Consider the following 22029-nt stretch of genomic DNA (forward strand, 5'->3'; position numbering starts at 1 on the left):
ACATTAGGCACAAGGTTGAGTTTGGCTTACACCTTACATTAACACAGTAATCCCGTGAATAAAAAAAAATTCTTAAGATGATCTAATAATTTATTTTTATTTCAAAATATAAAATTTTAAACTTAACGATCCGAGTCGCCGGCCAATTTCTTTAGGAGTCCTATAATGATGTATTCCTAAGAAAAATGTAAACGATAGTATTTACTGCATAAGCTACCTTCGAAACTTAAGGCAAAATATCTAGAGAAAAATGATATAATTTGCCAGTGATTCGGTACATCTCCGATCCGATCCGTTTTTTAAACCCTTTGCGAAAAATATATTATTACAGCATGTTGCCTTGTTTGGAAATGTCGAGAATGTTGTCGCCTATCATTCACCTCGCCTCCAACTAGAAGCTGGAGACGGGCTGGGGGTGAATGCTCTTGCTGATTCACCTCCTGTTGGACGACTATGGATGAACACAGAAAACAACTGGTACTTTCTCTCTCTATAAGTCTCTCTTTCTCTCCACTATTCCTCTCTCAATCGGTCTCTCTTTCTCTCTCTATCAATTGGGCCCTAACTACCGCTTGCATCTTGCACAGAATTCATGCTCACCAAAGCTATCAATTTTCGTTCATATGATATATTTCCTTCATCTATTTCTTAAATACATGCATCTTTTAGGTGTTTCGTGCATGATGAACACTTCATTCCTCTTTCTTTCTTTATTTTTTTCCAAGGTTACATAGATCAGATCTGGTGTTCTTTAATTCAGTTTTGTTTCAATTATTTCCTTTCATGTTTCATCAATTGTTGTTTCTTTTGTGTATACATCTCATTTACTTTCTCTTTTATGGGATTTTGCTTGTATGTATAATTGAGAGCTTTCTTGATGATAATTCTCAATCTTAAAAGTCAAAGTATGTGGTTTATACTACTAAGATTACTTAAAAAAGAAAAAAAATAATTGAAGTTAAAATATGTGATGATGATGGATTATTTTGGTTTGTATTTCATGTTTTATTCTCGTACTTTATTTGCCAAAAATCAACCCATCGGGTTTAGAGCTTCACAACAACTGGTATCAAAGCCAAGTGAGCCAAGTAGCCCTGGTTTAGCCTTTTTGATGAGGCAATAAAAGTTTCGAATGCAAGGTTCGAGGTGGATAAATTTGATGGAAAGGACTATTTTTCAGCAAGAATGACGAAGAAAATTTATTTGACAGAAAATGAAGAATCCATGTTAATAAACAAACCAAGGTGGAAGGTTAAATGCAATAGGATTAATGGAAGCTGGATACTTTTTTTTCCCCCCTTTTTTGGTAAGTTGGATATTGATGGCAACAAATCACTAGTTTGCAAAAAGAAATTGATCAACTAATTTAAGAGACCATAAATGCAGGATATATCTAGGGAATTTCAGTGGACTGACACTCATGATTAAGTTGTTTATTTTTTAAGGGATTAGCGATCATTTTGAAAGAAAGAACTATAATACTAAGTGGAAACTATGTCAGAGATTCATGGGTCAGAAGGGCATCTGATCATGTATAGTCGTTTCTTTAGACTTTGTTTTCGGTTATTTATAAGGTGGCACTAAGTAGAAAGAAGTTCATAATTGGACAGAACAGCATCATGGTTGAAAAGCCCATCTTGTCCCAAGCTTAACCCTGATTAGCTAAGTATGTGCCACTGTGTTTTCTTCTAACATTGACACAGACACAAGATGGATAGATTTGGGTTTCTCTATGTATTTTACTTGTTGGGAATAACGAATGTATTTTTCTGGAATTTTAGGGATTAACTTTAGGTTTTATTTTTGTAGGATTAGGTGCAGTTTAAGAAGGTAGTTATGGCCTTTATTTTAGTTTGTCAAAGGAGAAATTATCTATTTTTCAAGGGAAAATTTTCATTTCATATCATATTTTCATTAGGTGTCCAATTTAGTTCATATTAAGGTTTCTTGGGGGTCTAGGTTAGGTCTTAGTCTAAAATATGTTGACTCCCTCCCTGCTGTCTTCCTAGAATGTGCTGGACCACCTTAGAGGCGAGCAGAGTCTTTGATCCTAGAACCGGCTTTCTTGTTGAGGTTCCTCTACCGTAACTAAGTTTTCAATTTTCACTTAAAAGACCACTTTGAACCTAAGCAGCTGTCACACTCATACGTAGCAGGGGATGGTGAATCAGGGGTGGTAGGCGGACGAAAAATGCAGACTAGCCGGCAAAGTTTTTAGAGTCGGGTTTAGGTTTTTTCTTTTCATATCAGAATCCATACTAGGAGTTTTGGAGAAAGGCCAACTTGAATTTCCATTCTAGTTGTCAAGCGGCAGTGTCGTACAATCTCCCTTACTTAAGGTCTCTTTCTGTTCTCCTTCAACCCTCTATTTACTAGTACTATTAGTTTAGTGTGTTTTCCTCTCTTTTTCAGTATTAGTTGAGAGTAAAAGGAATAGCTTCAGAAGGTGCATTCCTGCCCTGCCTACCCACTTTCAAAGCTTTCTTTTAGAGTGCCTACTTGATTAGAGCAGGTTGTAAGAGGGTTTTAGATTCAAAGTTTTGGGTATTATTCTTTTTGTGAATCTTGGTTTAATCGATATTTCGGATTATTGCTTATTTTCTTCTCTACTATTTTGTTTTACATCATATGGCATTAGAGCTCCCAATGCACCCGAGATGCTACAAGTTTATGCAATGGCTGCTAGAGGAGGTTATGATTGTGGTGGTGGATTCTGACTTACATGGGAGGAATGCCACAATTTAATGAGGTGATTTGACGAATTGCCACAAGAGGTGCGTCAAATCCATTCTAATCGAAGTTGATTAGAGGAACTGGTGCAGGAGGTGCGCCTAACCCAATCTGATAGAGGTGTGTTTGTTTAGGGCCATGATAGTTGGGATTTCGTGGATGAATCATCTATTTTCAGATCTTTGGTTTGAATCTCCCTTCTCAGATCCTATGGGTAGTCCTATCTTTGATGAAGACCATGTGGATGATGATGATCCAATCTATGACGAGGAACTAGATGAAGAGTTTGTTTTAATCCATGAGATGGGTATGGCTTGGCAGGTCTCACGTACAAGTTCAAGTGGGAAAGACATTGTAGATTGGGACAAATGACTCGTATATGATGATGAAACGCTGAAATTAGTCATGGAGGATGAGAAAATTGAGACCTCCTTCTGATGGAGATAGTGAGGAGGAGAAGATAGAGTTGGAAATGTTTCTTCTAGCTTGAAAAATATAGGATTTTCCATGCTGGTCTGGTCGTTGTAGTGTTTGGTGAGGACATGGATGACAGGTTTTCAAGCCAATCGCTCGATAGGTTTCTAAGATGAAGAGATTTATGGGGAGAAAGGAGTTTCATTTGGCGGGTCTAACTGAAAATTTTAAGCCGGTCCTCTAGGAGGCCTTAAAGTTTTTTTTTTGTTATATGGTGGTGGTGGTGGTGGTGGTGGTGGGAGGGTGGGTGGGGGGGGGGGGGGGGGGGGGGGGGGGGGGAAGAGAGAGAGAGAGAGAGAGAGAGTGAGTATGACCTCATATCGAACACTTGCAGGTCTTTTTCTTCATCTTCATGTATGTAGAGAGAGGGCTCCTATCGAACACTTGGAGTCGTCTTCATTATTTTCTTCTCCTTGTATATATAGAGAGAGAGGCCTCACATCGAACACCGGAGGTCATCTTCTTCTTTTTCATATTCTTCTTATATGTATAGTGAGAAGATATGGGTTCGTGAGAGAGAGAGAGGCCTCACATTGGACACTTGGAGGTTGTCTTCTTTTTCATCTTCTTATATGTAGAGAAAGCATATGGGTTCATGTGTGTGTACGTGAGAGAGAGAGAGACCTTGCATTGAACACTTGGAGGCTGTCTTCTTTTTCTTCTTCTTCTTATATCTAGAGAGAGAGAGAAAGCATATAGGTCTATATGTGTGTGTGAGAGAGAGAGGCCTTGCATCGAACACTTGGAGGTCGTCTTCTTTTTCTTCTTTAGAGAGCATATATGTATTGAACATTTGGAGGTTGTCTTAATTTTTTTCTTCGTATGTGTAGAGAGAGAGCATATGGATCCATGTGTGTGTGAGAGAGGCCCATCGTATCGAACACTTTGAGCCTTTGGCTGAGGGCCTTTTTCTGGCCAAGGGCTCCATCGGACCACCTAGGTGGCCCTAGGGCACCTAGGTAGGGGCCCTAGTACCAAACCTTTGGTTCGGAATGGCCCTTGGATCGCCTAGATGCCTATGCGGGTGAATTTTCATTCACAGGGTAAAAACATTTTTTCATAGTATATTTTCACTACTTTTAATTCTGTTTGTGGTTTCTTGGGGGTCTAAGTCATAGTCTATAAATAGATGTCGATAGAGGGTTTTAGATTCGGAGTTTGGGTATTATTGTTTTTGTGAATCTTCGTTTAATTGGAGGTCACTGTGAAGCTTGATGTGTAAGCTTCCCTCAACTTCCATTTGAATTTTCAGATCTTTGCATTGATTTCTTCTTTATTGTTAATTCATTTTGCAGCATACATGTAATAATTCAGTGATTGGACTATATTGGTATTTAAGAAGATAGGTGAAAGAGATGGGAGTTTATAGTAATTAACTAAATATCACCAATTTATGTTCTTCTTTGTTCTCGTGCATCCTCATGATTGGATTATGGTTTTTGTGTAAATAGGTGTCATTAAGGGGAGCAAGTGCTAAGGAGATAACAAGAGATGCCCTTCTTGAAAAAGTCTCTAGGGAAAGAGAACTCCGAAACCATGCTAGAAGGACGGGAGCTGCTGCTTTGATCATTCAGGTGATTATTGCAAGTATCGAGGATACATGCCTGTTGATTGATATATGGGTCATGTCATGATAGCAACATTGAGTCTTGAACATATAACTATTTATGTTCCCTTATTTTTATGTAGTGTTATATTTTAGAGTTTGGAGAATTTGTCTTTATGTTCATATTAAGTTAAAAGAGTTGGCTTGAAGTATTATCCTTCTTCTTGGAAATGCCTATAATTTTGTTTCTGAGGTCTGAAGCCTTTGTATAAGTGTTATTTAAAAAGTCACTTCATCATCATCATCCGAGCCTTATCCCAACTATTTGGTGCCTGTTATATGAATTCTGTTCAGTCATTCTGCTGTATCAAGGGCTATACCCATAGTGAGACCGTAAGTCACCATACCTCTTCTCACTACTTCTATCTATATTCTTTCGGGCCTTCCCCTTGTCCTTTTAGAGCTTTCTATTTCAACCAAATCGCCCTTACTAACTGTGCATTCCATGATGAATCATACTGAGCCGAATATTTTTCATGGTCACTGTGCATTCCTTTTAAAGATTGCTTTTGAAAAGTGTTCTGCTCATTTTGTTCAGTACAAGGACATATAATATATATAATAGCACTGGAATAAGATCAATATGCGTACATAAAAATTACTGAGTTGGTTGGTTGTTATATTGACAATGGTCTTTCTTTATCCAAATGAATTGACAGCTAGGCAGTGGCTGACCCAAAATCTCCATATCACTTATTGACCCAAAATTTTTATTTGTTTCGAATGAATTTCTTTTTGTGGTATATTACACCAATAACCCTGTTTCTTTATTTTTTAGAAAATTTGGAGGAGGTACAATGTGATGAAAATGGTCGCTGGCCAACTCCAAGATAATTGGGAAACCTTGATGAGCTGTGATGGAGCTTTGAGGACAGCTAAATGGGTCTCCAATGATTTGTTGAGACCTTTCCTTTTCTTTGCCACGCGTTCATCAACTTTGCATCATGAGATACAACTCAGAGACATCAAGTGTATTCTAGTGTGTTTTAAACTTCTGCTTCAAAGCATTAACTCAACTGGTATTCTACACATTTCCTTTCTTTGTAAGACCGTTGCTTGTTACCTAGTTGTGAAATGGTATTACAAACTGGTATGCACTTTTTGGGGTTTTACATTCAACGTAACAGATATGTGTCTGTCTGCTAAGTACTTAAGTTTTCTTTACGTACCTGTTGCTTGTTATTTAATTTTATCTAATCTGAGGCTGCAAAACATTTTTGCATCCACATAAGCTCCTCGCAGAATTGAACTTTGTTTGGTTGTGTTAAAGCCTGGAGCCGAGTTGTTGAATTAAATTAATGTGAAATTGACTGCAGCCAAACATTGTAAAGGGAAAAAACTTGGTGCTGGTAAAATGGCTGGGGTTCAATCGGCATCTAAGTTAGGTCTATATCGGTTATTAACAGCTTTTTCCATACTGTTTACTTATATAAATTTGAATCCCATATGACATTGAACCACTTGTTTTCCATTGAGATTTTCATCTGAGAATGGTTGACCATTATGTCATTACACAGCATTCCAATTAGTACTAAATGCTTGGTCTTACATAATGCTTCAGGTGATACATATTTCAACCTACTACACATGCATGCATTACATGAGCATGCACGATATTTTCCTTTTGTTTTTCTGTAGAATTTTTAGTACTGATTGTAGAAAGTAATGCCTGAGGTAAATTGATTAGAGAAATATAGAGAGATTGCAGGTACGCCAAGCACTTGACCCATTTGACCATTTATTGGGCTAGAGAATGTGTCTTATTAGCTTCCTTAATAGTATGTTTTGCAAGTATCTATCCATAAATGGACCAGATTTAAAACAACAGGTTTGACACTTCTAAATGCCAGTGGCTTTAATTGGCGTAGAAGTTCATAAAATTGGTCAAATTTTAATGAGTATCATGAACCTCATGGTGAGTATGGGATATGGCTTACTCCAATATAGCTCTCTACATTTGGCTTATGCACTGGATGTGAAACAATCTATTGTTTTTTGCTATTCCATGATGATATCATCATCATCATTATCTTCCAAACCTTTTTCCAACTATTTGGAGTTGGCTACACAAATTTTGTTCCGGCATTCCGCTATTAAGGGCTATACCCTCAGTCTGACTATAAGTCATTATATCTCTTCTCACTACTTCCATCCATGTCCTTTTGGCCATTCCCCTTGCCCTTTTATAACCTTCCACTTGGACCATATCATCCCTCCTAACCATTACATTCCATGATGATATCATACTTAGCAGAATACTTTTCTGGTCACGGTTTTAGGTAGCTTTGTTTTTATTTTGTGGTACAGGGTTATTTAATGAGTGATCTTATATTCTTATTTGTGTTACTCCATTTATAATCTTGCTTCCAAAGATGGATATGCTTTTACCATGACACGACTTGCTGATGGATCCAATATCTCTCCTTGTAGATTTGGATAAAAATTTTTGTGCTCTTGCTTTTGGTTCATCTGAGGAGAAGGTTGCTTGGTTTTTTCAAGCTCGCAAAATTATTACAATATGTTCATCTGTTCTCGGCGAATGTGATCATACCACCCTTGATGGCAAGGACAGGATTTTGGCTACAGCTTTGGCTATGCGGTTGATTGTTGCTTTGACCGACCTTGAAGCATGGAAAAAATTCCACCCTCACAAGAATGGAGATACAACTTATGCTGTGAAGGACATAATCAGATTTATAGCAAGTGGAAAAAGTGGTCTTTATTGTTCTATTCGGAATTTCATAGTGAAATTTCTTGCGCCTGCAGGGTTACCAAATAAGAGCATAATGCAAAGAGATGACCAGTTTATTATAACTGCAAGTGCCATAACAATGGCATTAAGACCTTTCCAGTTCATGAAACTTAATGCGGATAATATTGGGAGCATCCACATGTCAGAAGTCAAATTTACTGCTGAGGAGTATTGCATATATTTCTTGACAATCCCTTGGCTGACTGAGCGCCTCCCCGTAGGAATTTTACCTGCTCTGAAGCATGTTACAACTTTGTCATCGTGCTTCAAAACTCTACTGGTAAGCACAACATAAAATCTTTTCCTTTAACTCTGTGTACATGCATAGAGGCATATTGCAGTATTGATTGGCTATGTATAAATTTGGATCTCTCTCTCTTTCATCAAGGTAAAATTGGAGGCTTTTCATTCTACTTCTTTTCTGGTGTGGGATTTTCTTGAGTATTAGTTTATTATATTATATATCATTTCTCTCTATTCATTTGTGCTATATGCTATTATTTTTCTCATGGCTAATTATTTGTTGTTGATATCAAAAACACTTCTGTTGGTTTATACCTGTGGCCATTAGTCATTAATATTTTTGCAAATAGCAGGAATTGAGAATCTGACGAAAGATCTGAATTGTGCTTGCTTTTGTTATCTCCCGCCAAAGTTTTTTGGAATAAGATATTTTTTGGAGATATTGACATGGTTTTAAAGAGTTGTGCACCATGTAATAATGTCTGTCTTCTACATTTTTGTTTGTTTTAACTTAGATTATTTGTTGTATATAATATGGATTATAATTTCACTCAAATGATAACTAACTTAACAATGGCAGGTTCTGGCAGATTGCAAAGGAGAACATTTTTGTTCAGATGTCAAATTTAAATCAACATATGGGAATACCTTCAGCTGCTTGGGCTCTTGCAAACATCATAAACTTGACATCTGTCCATGATAAGGATTGCAGTGATTCTGGGGGGTTTGTCGAGGGCCTTGAATTGAAAGATTATGTCCTGACCGTATGCAGCATCTCAGACCACTTACTGCCTTGGCTTGAAGATATTAGACAAACAAATAAGAAAGAGAATGATGAAGATATAATACATGGTAATATTGAAGAGCGTGGGGCTTCTGGATATTCTAATGCTCCATTTATAGACCTCTTGAGGCCTGTGCATCAGCAATGGCATCTTACGAGGCTTCTGACCAGCCTGAAGTCGGGTAACTCTTGCATAGAGAAAAACAGTTCATCTGGTTATCAAAGTCTCGAGTGGTTAGAGCAAAAATTAGAAGTGCTTGATATCGTGTTTTTCTATTCTTCTATGCTAAACATATTTTCTTCTCTAAATAAGTTTGGTGGGCCTTTGCCAATACTTAATATACTTGCATTCACTCCTTCATTTATTCCAATGTTATGGCTAAGGCTGGAGAGCTCTATCATGCCTGAAGGCAGTCCCTTTGCAAATACATATAATCTATCAAGAATGTCTGAAGCTTCTCAGAATGAGAATCAGGGAATTCAGATGAAGAAGGAAGAGCGAGTCATGAAAGATACAGGAAATAAATGGGCTTCTGTATTGCAAAAGATCAAAGGTAAGTCATCCACAGATGAGAATGTTACCAGGTTATGCAAAGACCCACTTGATTTTGATAGTAATCTGGATGATGCTTCCGATATTTGGGATATTGAACCTTTGAGGAGAGGTCCACTTGGGCTTTCTAAGGAAACTTCACAAGTGATGCATATGTTTTGTGCGACATATGCACATCTCCTATTGATTCTGGATGATATTGAATTCTATGAAAAGCAGGTACGGTTTTTTCTTTCTCATTTCCTAGAATGGTTTATCTTTGTAGAAATATGCCCTTAATTTTGTTTTTACCTATTTGTAATTTGTATGTAGGTGCCATTTGCTATTGAGCAGCAACGAAAAATTGCAGCTCTACTCAATACATTGGTGTATAATGGTTTTCTCCATAACAATGGGCAACAAAATAAGCCTTTAATGGATGTGGCTGGAAGATGTCTACTCTTGTTGTATGAGAGGGATTGCAGGCACAAATTTTGTCCAACTTCATTGTGGCTTGCACCTGCTAGAAAAAATCGGCCACCTATTGCTACGGCGGCTAGAGCTCATGAAGCTGTAATAACTGGCATGCGAATTGGAGATGCAGCAGCTATACCTAGCATGGGATCTCTCATCACTACTATGCCACATGTATTTCCATTTGATGAAAGGTATTCTATGCCTAGCTTTCTCCTACTTGTCATTTTCTCGGACCGGCATTAGCAAATGAAGTATAAGGTCCTGCCTTATTCTCAATGAAATTGTTTGATTGGCCTTGAAAACATGCATATCTTTTGTTACCAACAGTAATGGGTTTGGAATTTCTTAACTAATACCTCTATTTGGCAGGGTTCAGATGTTTAGGGAATTCATTAAGGTGGACAAAATCTCACGAAGAATGGCAGGTGAAGTGGCAGGACCTGGTCCGGGATCAATAGAGGTAGCAGTTCGTCGCGATCATATTGTGGAAGATGGATTCAAGCAACTCAACTCTCTTGGGTCGAGATTGAAGTCTTGTATCAATGTTTCGTTTGTTAATGAGTTTGGCCTTCCTGAGGCTGGCCTGGACTATGGGGGTTTATCAAAAGAGTTCTTAACGGACTTGGCAAAGGCCGCCTTTGATCCTCAGTGAGACTTTTAATCCTTTTTCTTTTTATACTTTTGTTTTCTTTTGACCTTCAAACATTGTTAGCTTTTGAATTCATTAAGCAAAGGTTTCCCATATTGCTTCCTCAGGTATGGACTTTTCTCTCAAACTTCAACTTCTGAAAGACTTCTGATTCCCCAGACAACAGCAAGGGTGCTCCAAAATGGCATGCAGATGATTGAATTCCTTGGGAGAGTTGTTGGGAAAGCACTTTATGAAGGAATATTGCTCGATTATTCATTTTCACCTGTTTTTGTGCAAAAGATATTGGGCCGCTATAGCTTTCTTGATGAACTATCAAGTCTTGACCCTGAACTGTACCGAAATCTGATGTTTGTAAAGGTAAAATGTGTGTATTCATTGTAAATTATGTCTTGCAACATGTAGGCGACTTGCGGTTTTCAATCCTATAACTGCCTCCTATTTTGTAATAGCATAATTAATATAAAATTCCTTGAGCCAATTTTGAATATGTTGGTTCACGTTGAAGGTTTTGAAGGATATTAATAGTTGGGATTGGTTACTTATTAAATTGTGCAGCACTCTGTGACAGAAGTCATCCCCTGGAATAAAAGTGTAAATCTGAAGAATTTTAAAATTACCCATATCCCCAGCAAGCATTGAAGAGTATGTCTTCTGTTCATATATATGATGCAGTGGCAAATGTTAGATCTGATATTGATATTGATGTATTTGACAGGAAAAACCATATTACACTATTTAAAAATGGCTTGTTTGAGCTGTTATAATCTAGAATTGCAAGGGGTTCATTCATGGAGTTCAACAGATATTTAGAGGATTGATGAGTATGGGGGTTTCTTTCTCAACTGGACATGGCTATGGATATCATAACCTTTTCTGTTAGAGGAAAATAAAGGATGTCTTGATTCAGAAAAAGAAAAAAAGAAAAAAAAGAAAGAAAGAAAGAAAGAAGACAATGACATGGTTTTCTGTTAACTGTTTGGATTAAATACAATGTTTTCTTTCAATTTGTTCGGCCTTCTTTTCTGTTTTATTTACTGCAATAGCTGGTTTGTTGCTTCAGCATTTTGAGGGTGATGTTGGGGAGCTCGCCTTAGATTTCACAGTTACTGAGGAGAGGCTTGGTGAACGAGTTATCATTGAGCTGAAGCCTGGTGGTGCAAACATTAGTGTCACCAATGAGAATAAATTGCAGTATGTTCATGCAGTTGCAGACTATAAACTTAACAAACAGGTATGGTGCCTTTTCAAGTGCATGTGAGTTGTGGTTTTCATACATCTATGCTTTGTTTTTATATTGTTGTGGGATAATTTTATCGTCATAAGTTCTAAACTTAAAATAAAACAAAGATTTAACCTATTTGCTGTTGTACTGCAGATATTGCCATTAGCAAATGCATTCTATAGAGGCCTGATAGATCTTATCTCACCACCCTGGTTGAGCTTATTCGATGCAAGTGAATTCAATCAGGTTGGTCCTAATAGATTGCCCTATGTCATGATGCATATGCCTCATGAATAGATTAGTTTTCATGCTGAATAAACTATTGATAGCTTATTTAATTTATTAGATCATGCAGCTGTTTGGATTCTTCAAGGTTCTTTGCATATTAAACAGTTAAGTTTATACTAGATTATTACTGGGTGTTTTTCATTATGATGTTGGTATGTTAAGGTTGGATATTTTGATTGATCCAATCTGTTATTCTTATTTAATTACCGTCTAGGGAGCTCTGCTGTCTTTTTCTCTTTCTGTTTTCATATTATTTCGGGTTTTGACTAGACATCCTCAACCTTCTTTCGTTTGTTTTTTTTGGTTTTTTTATTGGAACAAGGGCCTTCTCTTTTAGAGTTTTTTATATTGGTCAGTATGATGTATTTGTTGTTTATTGAAAGTAGTATGAAGTTTGGCCATTGGATGAATGATAGAAATTCCCCTTGCACTTGATTAAATCAATGCAGACAAAATAATAGCAGGGCAAGCACTTCTGTAACCATTATATATTGATGGGAAACAACAGAAAAAAAAGGTAATTATAGTCATATCAAGGGGAAATAACAGTATAAAAAGATAATATAACATATATGGAATATGATTACCTACCTGATGTAATTTAAAATGTATTCACGAATTTGTGATGGCATATCTTTCAGTCCTCGTTTGTTTTTCTGGGTGTATTTTGGCTTCAGAGTTTTTTATTTTTTGTTTTTTTCATGTGACCCTGTTTTTCCACATTGTAGAAAATGTTGCCAGGTCTTTTGGGGGCCATGTTTTGTCCTCTAATAACTCATTTTAATATGATATTATGATGCTTCTGAAACATGCACTTTCTGAATTCTAATTCGCTATTTGGAATTTGAAGATATGATCGAGCTCATTTGTTGTCGCTTTGTTGTTTTTCTTTCGTTATTTTCTTTCTTTAATGTTTTGCTGATTTATTTATTGCTCTTTGTAGTTGCTTTCAGGTGGAGAGCATGACTTTGATGTTGATGATTTGAAAACTCATACACGCTATACAGGTGGCTATTCTGAGGGAAGCCGTACAATTAAACTATTTTGGGAGGTAAGATTTGTTATGATGATTTTTTATCGAAATTGCATGATTGGATTTTCTTTTCCCTCATTTCCAAGTATTGTTTTTATCTTCAGTCACTTACATTTTATATGTCCTTATAATGATGGAAAGCAGTTGCTAAAAGCCTGTTTAATAATTAGGGCCAATTTAATGCTATTTCTGTTAATGTCGTGAGTTTGTACGATCTACAATACCATGTCACCACTTGGGTATTGTACTATTTGTATTCTGTCAAGCTTAGAGACTGGCTTTAGTAAAAATATGACTCTGGATTTTGTTGGGTTTGAAATGCTACACCCCATGTGCTCCTCCAGATCCTCACTTGCCACAACCTAGCCCCCTGCCCCACCCTCCCCACCCAACACACAGAGACTCACGCACACACAACGCACCCCACACACACAATTACAAGCTAGTCGAATCAAAAGCAACATATGGAAAACTTATATGCTTTCCCCTATCCAACTGTCCATTCTGACTGGACGGCTGAGATAGCCCCAATCAGATTGTCACATCTATAAATTATTTTATTTTTAATTTCTTTTACAAACCATTTTACCAAATTTTGGGCGTCTACTCCTCTCTTAAAGTCCCTGTAAAAAATATTCTCAATAAAATAAAATGACCAAAATACCCCTGAAAGTTTCAAGGGGTATTTTGGTAATTATATTTTATCGAAAAATTGTTTTTAATATTTTGTTTAGGTGTGCCCCATTGAGATGATGGCACGTACGAAATTTCATATTCATATAATTTGTAGAAAAAAACTAAAAATAAAATTACTATGAGGTGTTTGATCTAGATCAAAAGGTCAGTGGCTCACTTGATCTAATTAGACGGCTGGATAGGGGGAGAAGCATATATTTTTTATGCAGTAGGGGAAGTATACCTTTCTCCCATTTATAATAGACACCAATGTGTGTATGTGAAATGTCAACATTAAGTACTCTGTACCTGAACAGTTTAACATTCTCAGAAAAAATGTACCCTGTACCTGAAGTTAGCCTTAAAAAAAATCCACAGCATGTAGACCATTATTTGATACAACACTTGCACCTTCCTTCTGAGAATTTTTTTCTATGGTCAATCTTGATGGTCCCAAACTCCATAAATCTGGCTTGATCACATTATCTTTTGCATATTTTTTTCGGTTTTTATGCTGTTACCAAATATTAGAGTTGCAGGTTGTGAGAGAATTTGAGCCTAGAGAGCGGTGCCTGTTGCTTAAGTTTGTTACAAGTTGCTCGCGTGCTCCATTGCTAGGATTCAAGCACTTGAAGCCAGCTTTCACTATTCATAAAGTATGTGGTTAATTCGTTATTCACTTAATATTTATTGGTTATTAGTTGCATTCAGCTCTATATCTCAGTTCTAATAATCCTGATGAAATCTGCACGCGTGTGTGTATGTATGTGTGTCTCTGTGTGCACTTGCGCGCCGTGTGTGTGTGGAATAAGCAATACTCATGCAATGTCTGATGTGTTATCATCAGTTAGTAGAGCTCAATGGCATGTGTCCTGTGGTTAATTCTGTGAATACCGCCAAGGCACAAGAATGGATGAAGTTCATCCCTTCTAGTGATTAAAAAAATATTTGTTATCGTACATAGCTTTGAACTTCCAACAAACTATCTTTGGTTGTTTATAAATTAAAAATTCATTTTATGAAACCATTAAAAAGGAAGCAAAATTTCCCCGTTTCACACTGTTGCTCCCTGCGAGAGGAGTCTCCTTTGTGAGTTTTTTCAACTTGACTATTTTAAAATGATATAGTACCTTATTTGTCCAATTCTTTTCCAACTTCAGCTTTAGTGGTTGAGGGAAATCAATGGATGGCGAGCGATTTCCTTAAAATTCGTCCTTAATGGTTAAGGGGACATTATTAGTAGGATTAGTGTCACTGAGTGCTGATGCTTTAAGGGCCCGTTTGGATCCCTAGATTTTTCAATCTTGGGAAAAGTCAATCCTGGAATTGAGATTTTCTGGAAATGTCGAGTCTCTTTTTGGATCGCGTTTGGTAGAAATCAAGAAAATGCAAATTCCTTGTTTGGATTGTCTGGAATATCTTTTTCTTGGAAATGCAAATTCTCTCTCTCTTAAAATTTTGATATAGTTTCTTGCTAAAATTGTGATACTCTCTTTCAAAAACTTTAAAATTTGAAGTAGTTTCTCTCTCTAAAAATTGTATACACTCTTTCTCTAAAATTTGATATAGTTCCTCTCTCTAATATTTTGAGATAATTTCTCTCTCTGAAACTTAAAATTTGAGTAGTTTCTCTCTATAAAAATATTGAGATAGTTTTTTTCTAAACAATTTCATATATTTTTTCTTTCTAAACAATTTCAGATAGTTTCTTTTTCTAAAGGAAAAAGTTAGCGTAGGCCCACTAGCCTACAGCTACATATGAGCCAAACAGTCCAGATTCAATTTGGGCCGATCCAATGATCATGATTGCATTTCATATTTGAATTTAAATTTTTTTTCTATAAATCCAAATCACTTGAAATTTTGAGCGTGTGTTTTTTAAAAATAAGAGAATCTAATAAAAATATCAAAAACATAATTTGTAAAAAATATATTAACAAAAATATTTCAAAACTTATCAAGGTATTTTGATCAATTTATATTTTACGAATTAGTTTTTTAATAATTTTATTAGATGCACCTTGATGAGAAGAATAAACGTCTAAAATATCATGTGATTTGGATTTCTAGAAAAAACATTAAAATTAAAATACGAAATGATATTGTGACCGTCAGATCGGCTCAGATTTAATTTGAGCCGTTGGGCTCATATGTAGTTGTAGGCTAGTGGGCCTGCACCAGCTTTTTCCTTTTTTAAAATATGATATAGTTTCTCTCTCTAAAATTTTAACGTACTTTCTCTATCTGAAACTTAAAATTTGAGATAGTTTCTTTCGAAAAATTTTAAGATAATTTCTCTCTAAGAAATTTTAGGTATTATCTCACTCTAAAATTTGATATAGTTACTCTCTCTAAAGTTTTAAGATTTTCTCTCTCTAAAACTTAAATTTTGAGATAGTTTCTCTCTAAAATTTTAAGATACTTTCTCTCTCTCTAAAACTTAAATTTGAGATAATTTTTCTATCTAAAATTTTTTAAATAGTTTCTCTCTCTAAAAATTTTAGGTACTTTCTCTATCTAAAATTTGATATGGTTTCTCTCTAAAGTTTTAAGATATTTTCTCTTTCTAAAACTTAAAATTTGAGATAGTTTCTCTCTCTAACATTTTCAAGTAGTTTCTTTTTCTAAAATTTTAATATACTTTTTCTCTCTAAAACTTAAAATTGAGATAGTTTCTTTTATCTAAAATTATTTAAATAGTTTTCCTCTCTAAATATTTCAAGTCCTTTCTCTATCTAAAATTTGATATAGTTTATCTCTCTAAAGTTTTAAGATATTTTATCTCTCTAAAACTTAAAATTTGAGATAGATTCTCTCTCTATCTAACATTTGATATAGTTTCTAATCGCTAAAATTTGATATGCTCTCTCTAAAACTTAAAATTTGAGGTAATTTCTCTCTCTAAAAAATTTTAACTAGTTCATCTCTCTAAAATTTAATGTAGTATATTCTTTAAAATTTAAGATATGATGCAGTTTCTCTCTCTAAAATTTTAATATGGTCTCCTTAAAACTTTAAATTTGAGATAGTTTCTCTCTAAAACTTTGAGATAGTTTCTCTTACTAAAAAAATTTATATATTTTCTCTCTAAAAAATTTTGTATACTTTTTCTCTCTAAATTTGATATAGTTTCCCTCTCTAAAATTTTAATGTGTTTTCTCTCTTTAATATTTGATATAGTTTCTCTCACTAAAATTTTAATATTTTTTTTGCTCTTCAGCAGCAAAATGGATCATTTCCATGAAAAGTCAATTCCACCTATTTTGGTGGAATTGAGATTTCCAAAATTTAGGCTTAAACGTGCTCCTTATTTTTCTTGGGTAAGGAAAGATTGTACCAAAAAAAATAGTAATGTACATGTTCTAAGTTTCCAGTCAAACTGATACTAGGCTCATACTTTAACTAATAATGCCTCTCATTTTCTTACATATACTATCAAAACTAGCCAAAACCCAATACATTCTCATTTTCCTTATCGCTTAGAAGTTCATATTTGTATGTAGATTTCTGACCAGTTTATTCTTCTTTAGGTTTCATAAAACAATCTATCTTTTTTTCTGGATTTCTTAGAAGTTAATCTGGTTCTCTTTAGATTTAGCTGCCTTTGTTTTTGTCATTAGGTCATATGGCATTCGGGTTTTGCATCCGATGTTCCTTGATATAGTTGCCATCAGACACCTGGAGAACCATCAAAATATTACTTCCGAAGAAAACAAATACATGATAGCTATAATTGAGGGTAAAGCTAAACCTAAAATCCGGCAAAATTTTGGCTGGTTTGGCTTTTTGAAAAAAGAAAAAGATCAAAGTTGAAAATTATGACAGTAAACAGCAAAAAAAAAAGAAGAAATTATGAGAATAATAAAATTTTGATAAATGATTTTTTTTGGAATATAATTCCCAGTAATTTCACCTAGATGGTAAATTTATCAAATTTTATCAATAAAAGATGAACAATTTGTAGCCAACGAATTCAAAAAAGAAATGATGAACAATTTAAATGAAAGTTTTGTGCATTTGTTTTGCATATTAAAGTTTTATTTCCTTACATGGAACTTCTCTCTATTATCTATCTTGTATTTGTTTTGCTCGAAAGTCATCATTTTGGTGGTTTTCCAAGTATCAAATGACAGCTATATCGAGAAACATCAGACGCAAGGCTTGAAGGCTTATCCTTGGCATATGACCTAACAAGAAAAACAAATTGGATGCAATATCTAAAGAGCAATCAGATTGACTTCTAAGAATTCTAGAGAGAAGGATAGATTGTTTCTATGAAGCCTAGAGAGATAAAGAGCATAATAAGCTAGTCAGAAATCTATAGAGAGATATGTGCTTCTAAGCAATCAACCAAGAAGGAAAATGAGAATTTATGGGGTTTTGACTAGTTTTAATAGTATGAGTAAGAAAATGAGAGGCATTATTACTATAGTGTGATCCTACTATCAATTTGAGTGGAAACTTAGACTATCTACATTACTAATTTTTTTTGTACAATCTTTCCTTACCCAAGAAAAATAGTACACAAATAAAATATTATTATAGACACAAATAGAATATTATTAAAAATTCTATATGACAAGCATGTCCTGAAAATGCATTTGAGGAAGGTGCATTTTTTTTTGTGCTAATTTTATTTTGGAAAATAACATTTATAGCAATTCCATTAGAGACAAGGGAATAAAAAGTACGTATCGGGTTTAGTAACACTTAAGATTTGTGCCATCACAACCCTCTGCTAGTTAGAGGAGCTGAAGAATATTTGGAAATAAGTTTAAACGTTAGAAATAGGCATGGTTCCCACTTTCAACACGTAGTCCATGTAATTTTTTAAGTGGACAGTGTGCATGATTTTATTCGCTCTAGGGTCAACCCTGCATCACTAGCTTTAATGATCGATGCTATCAAAGGCCCATATTGTGCCAAACATATATTGTATGTTGTTATTTGCTAAGTACATGGCTGTAATGCATCAACTACGCCACTGTACATTCTGGTATTTAGGTGGTCCCCAGTAGTTTTCCTCGATTTGATAATTTGATTTAAGTTCCAAGTATTTCACTCTTAATGGATGACGATTTACGAGACAGGGAACTAGGCAAGTAAAGAAAGCAGAGAGCCAGATTTCAACTTTTTTTTTTATCTTTTGTCATTTCTTTCTTCATGTTCCTGGTTCTGCACATCTCGAAATTGGTGGTTTTCCTTCTATTCACCACCCACTAAGACCACTAAGAAAGAGCACTACTCGTAATTTCAACAAGGACAACCACAGTTTTGTTATTCCTTTTTCCTGATATAATATGATCAAATAAACCAATGAAAATAGATAGGGGTGAGATTTCTATAAGCCGTCAACTTTAAACAATGAAAGTAAGGGCACACCTCTAAATCTTATTAAAAGATGTATTTCTGGCCGCGGAAACCCTTCCGATGGCCTAAAAATCCATTTCCCCCCTAATTATGAAAAATAAAGCTACAAAGATAGTGTTGACCGCACAAGATCTACAAGCACTTAATGTTTTTGAAAATGAATGGTCTAGAGAATGTGTTACAAAAATCTAGTTTTAGGACTTGGAATTCCTTTTTTTTTGTCTTGACCTTTAGATTTTTGAGATGCAACTTACTTCTATAGTTAAGGTTGACACCTTGTATAAACTTTTTTCAATTGATATATGTATCATTAGATTCTATTTCACATTTGGTGTGCTTTTATAGGTGGCATGTGATGTTCCTGTTTGGGCCATGATTGGAGGACAGGATGTGGATCGCCTTCCATCGGCCTCTACTTGCTACAACACACTCAAGGTTTCTATTGTTCCATGTCATCAATTTTCTTGCATGCCATATTATAAATTATTCTCTCAAGTCTTCTACAATTTGAAAGCCGAGAATGCAATTCAATGGGATTTGGGAAAACCATTGCCTATAGGGTCATCACCATCAAGGAAAATGATGCATGTGATGGCAAGTGGGACCCATTGTTGGGTTCATTTTCTGTTCTGATTGGTCCCTCTCCCACACCACTCCATCTTTCTAATGGATGGTGATGAACTAGTGGACTATTGTTTTTCTGTTTATCCATTGGATTATATTCTGCTTTCTCTAGGCCATACTGCTACTTATCTGGTTTTCACTTAATACACGAATGCACAAACACTAAATTCTAGGCTGCCCTTTCTCGTCTGTTTCGCCCTTTCACACACACACACATATACACAAAAATATGTATAGGCATATAGCTTATAACTTGTGCATTGCATTTTATTCTCGGCAGCTTCCAACATACAAACGTTCCGCTACTTTGCGTAACAAGCTAATTTATGCCATTAGTTCGAACGCAGGGTTCGAACTATCTTGAATGTCTGTATATGATTTCTACTACTTTGCGTAGCAAGCTAATTTATGCCATCAGTTCGAATGCAGGGTTCGAAATATCTTGAATGTCTGTATATGATTTTTCATTATACATGTATTTTCTGCAATTTACTGTTTCCCATGATATTGTGCTCAAGAACACACGGAAATGCTTTCTTCTTGTAAAGTGAAATGTAAGAATGTATATTGACATTGAGAATCGCATGCTTGTAATTAGTATTATCAGTTGAATTAAGCGTGTTGTGTAACTAATGAGGGATCTAGTCTAGTCAAAACCAGTCTGATTGCCAATTGAACCAATTGGATCTGAGTTTTTAAAAAATGTCCGACAGGCCAAAATAGTTAAACATTGTTTTTAATTGGTTTTCAGTCACCCATTGTTTTGGTTTCAACTTGGTCTGGCTAAGGCACTAGTTCACTGTCTTAATCGTATCTTGATAACTATGCTCGTATCTTACATTTGTAACATGCCTTAAAAACTCATAATAAAACAACAGTGTCCTTGTAACCATGGTATGTATTTTTAAATCACAAAGTGGCCTATGTTTCAAACATGATTCATCCTTTGAAGAACACGATGAAATTGCGTAGGAGTGATATGTATTTCCTTGGGAGCTTGCAGTGTGTTTGGAAGGATCATATTTCTATGCACATTGGGTTTTGAGCACGATCTATATGCTGATTGAAGCTGCCTACAACTTTTATCCTATATTCCTATTGTGCTTACAGTCAATCGATGGATTCGATTATCTTTCATGCCATGCTGTCATGTCTCGCATGGACATACCGGTTCTAATATTATCGTATTATAATGAATGGGATTTTTCAATTCATTGAAATATTATTTTCTGAATCTAAGGTGTCATAACATCCATGGCCCTAAATTTTTGAGATTGGGTACCAATTTTTGTGTTTCATTGCATTTCCTTGGATTGGAAAAGCTGAATTTGAGAAGTTAGGTTTTACCATGTTTTCTTCCTCCTATTTCCTCTCCTATAGAAATTAGGGATCTCTTTTTTCTCACTTCTCAAATCTCCAAAGAAGCTTTCAGTGAGCATTTTTATTAGACGGTCCATAAGTGGCCTTTTTGGTTTTTAAATGGAGATCTATAGATCACATTGCCCTTGCATGAAGTGCTTCACACGGACCTCCTCCTTTTTGGGAAATTTATGAAGAACACATTTAAAAGATCCACTATTTAACATTTTATCAATTTCAACTATTTGAAAACATGGTTATGTGTCTTTTGGTGGGCTTTTCTGAAATTCAACCAGCAGAAAAGGGCAAAATGTTTTTAAAAAATCATCTTTTAGGTGCACGTTGATTTTTTGATAAATATCATACGGATGCAGTTGGCATACGGATGCATCCGTAGCTGTAGAGGTAAGGTAATATAATTTTGATGTAAAATGTTATTAGAATTATCTCAAAATCTATTTTTATATCTAATTATAAAATTTTAAATTTAAAAAATGGTTAAAATCAAGTAGATCTATAAACATATGAAAATCTTGAAAATGGACGGTGTAGATAATAAGTTGTAAAATACATTATTTTGAGAATTAAAATCTTTTTATTTTCGTGGTCATACATCTCGTTGTCAAGATGATAAATCAAAGGGTTTTTTATCATGTGGCGCGACTCTATTACCAAAGAGCTCCATGCTACTAAGCTTGAGGTCAAACTAAGCTCGCAAATTGTTGGCCAAATTTCCCCGAAAAGGGAGCACGCAATAATAAAGTGTCTGGAAAAGCTGTGTGTGTGCTCCTTTTGCAGGCTTGATAGTAATCATGAGTCATGAATGCCTCATTTTGTTGGGCTTTTTAAACATTAAAAGCACTCGGACCTGCCTCCTCATACGCATTTCCTACCAACCACCCCACTTTTATTGTTCAGGCGTACATCATAATGTTGTTGGGACGGCATAAATCTTGTAATATGCATCTGTGGCTGTCCATTCTACATGCAACTTGCATCTAGATTGTGGAGGCTCTGGTGATTATGGGGTGGGTCCATGTAGGTACGTTTGCATGGGAGATGGACGGTCGCAAGTGCATCTCATCTCCATGCTGCGTCACTGTCAAAGCCTCACCTTTTAGTTAAAATGCTCTCTCTCTCTCTCTCTCTCTCTCTCGTAAGAGAGCTGAAACACCCATTGCCACTCTCAAAATGATCCCTCGATGCCA

At 35.4% G+C, this 22029-nt stretch overlaps 1 protein-coding gene across 11 annotated transcripts; it reads left to right on the forward strand.

The window, feature by feature from the left end:
• The first annotated feature begins 228 nt into the window (after positions 1–228).
• Positions 229–20095, forward strand: UPL7 (ubiquitin-protein ligase 7). 11 transcript variants are annotated; one of them, XR_016051751.1, is made up of 15 exons: positions 232–477; positions 4656–4778; positions 5589–5829; positions 7241–7842; positions 8396–9361; positions 9455–9789; positions 9968–10246; positions 10355–10607; positions 10806–10892; positions 11311–11481; positions 11626–11718; positions 12704–12811; positions 14008–14124; positions 19184–19273; positions 19743–20095. XR_016051751.1 is itself a non-coding variant. In XM_011623270.3 (14 exons), exons 1-14 carry the CDS (start codon positions 454–456, stop codon positions 19824–19826), a joined length of 3486 nt encoding a protein of 1161 aa, XP_011621572.1. In that variant the 5' UTR covers positions 229–453; the 3' UTR covers positions 19827–20095. The 11 variants fall into 11 exon arrangements, 2 of the variants coding, with proteins under 2 accessions (XP_011621572.1, XP_088717545.1); XR_016051752.1 differs by having other exon boundaries at positions 12714–12811; XR_016051754.1 differs by having other exon boundaries at positions 235–477; positions 9975–10246.
• The last annotated feature ends 1934 nt before the right edge of the window (positions 20096–22029 follow it).

This window comes from Amborella trichopoda, chromosome 3 (assembly GCF_054954075.1).
Source record: "Amborella trichopoda isolate Santa Cruz 75 chromosome 3, AtrichopodaSantaCruz75HAP2 v2.0, whole genome shotgun sequence".
NCBI classification, from domain to species: domain Eukaryota; kingdom Viridiplantae; phylum Streptophyta; class Magnoliopsida; order Amborellales; family Amborellaceae; genus Amborella; species Amborella trichopoda.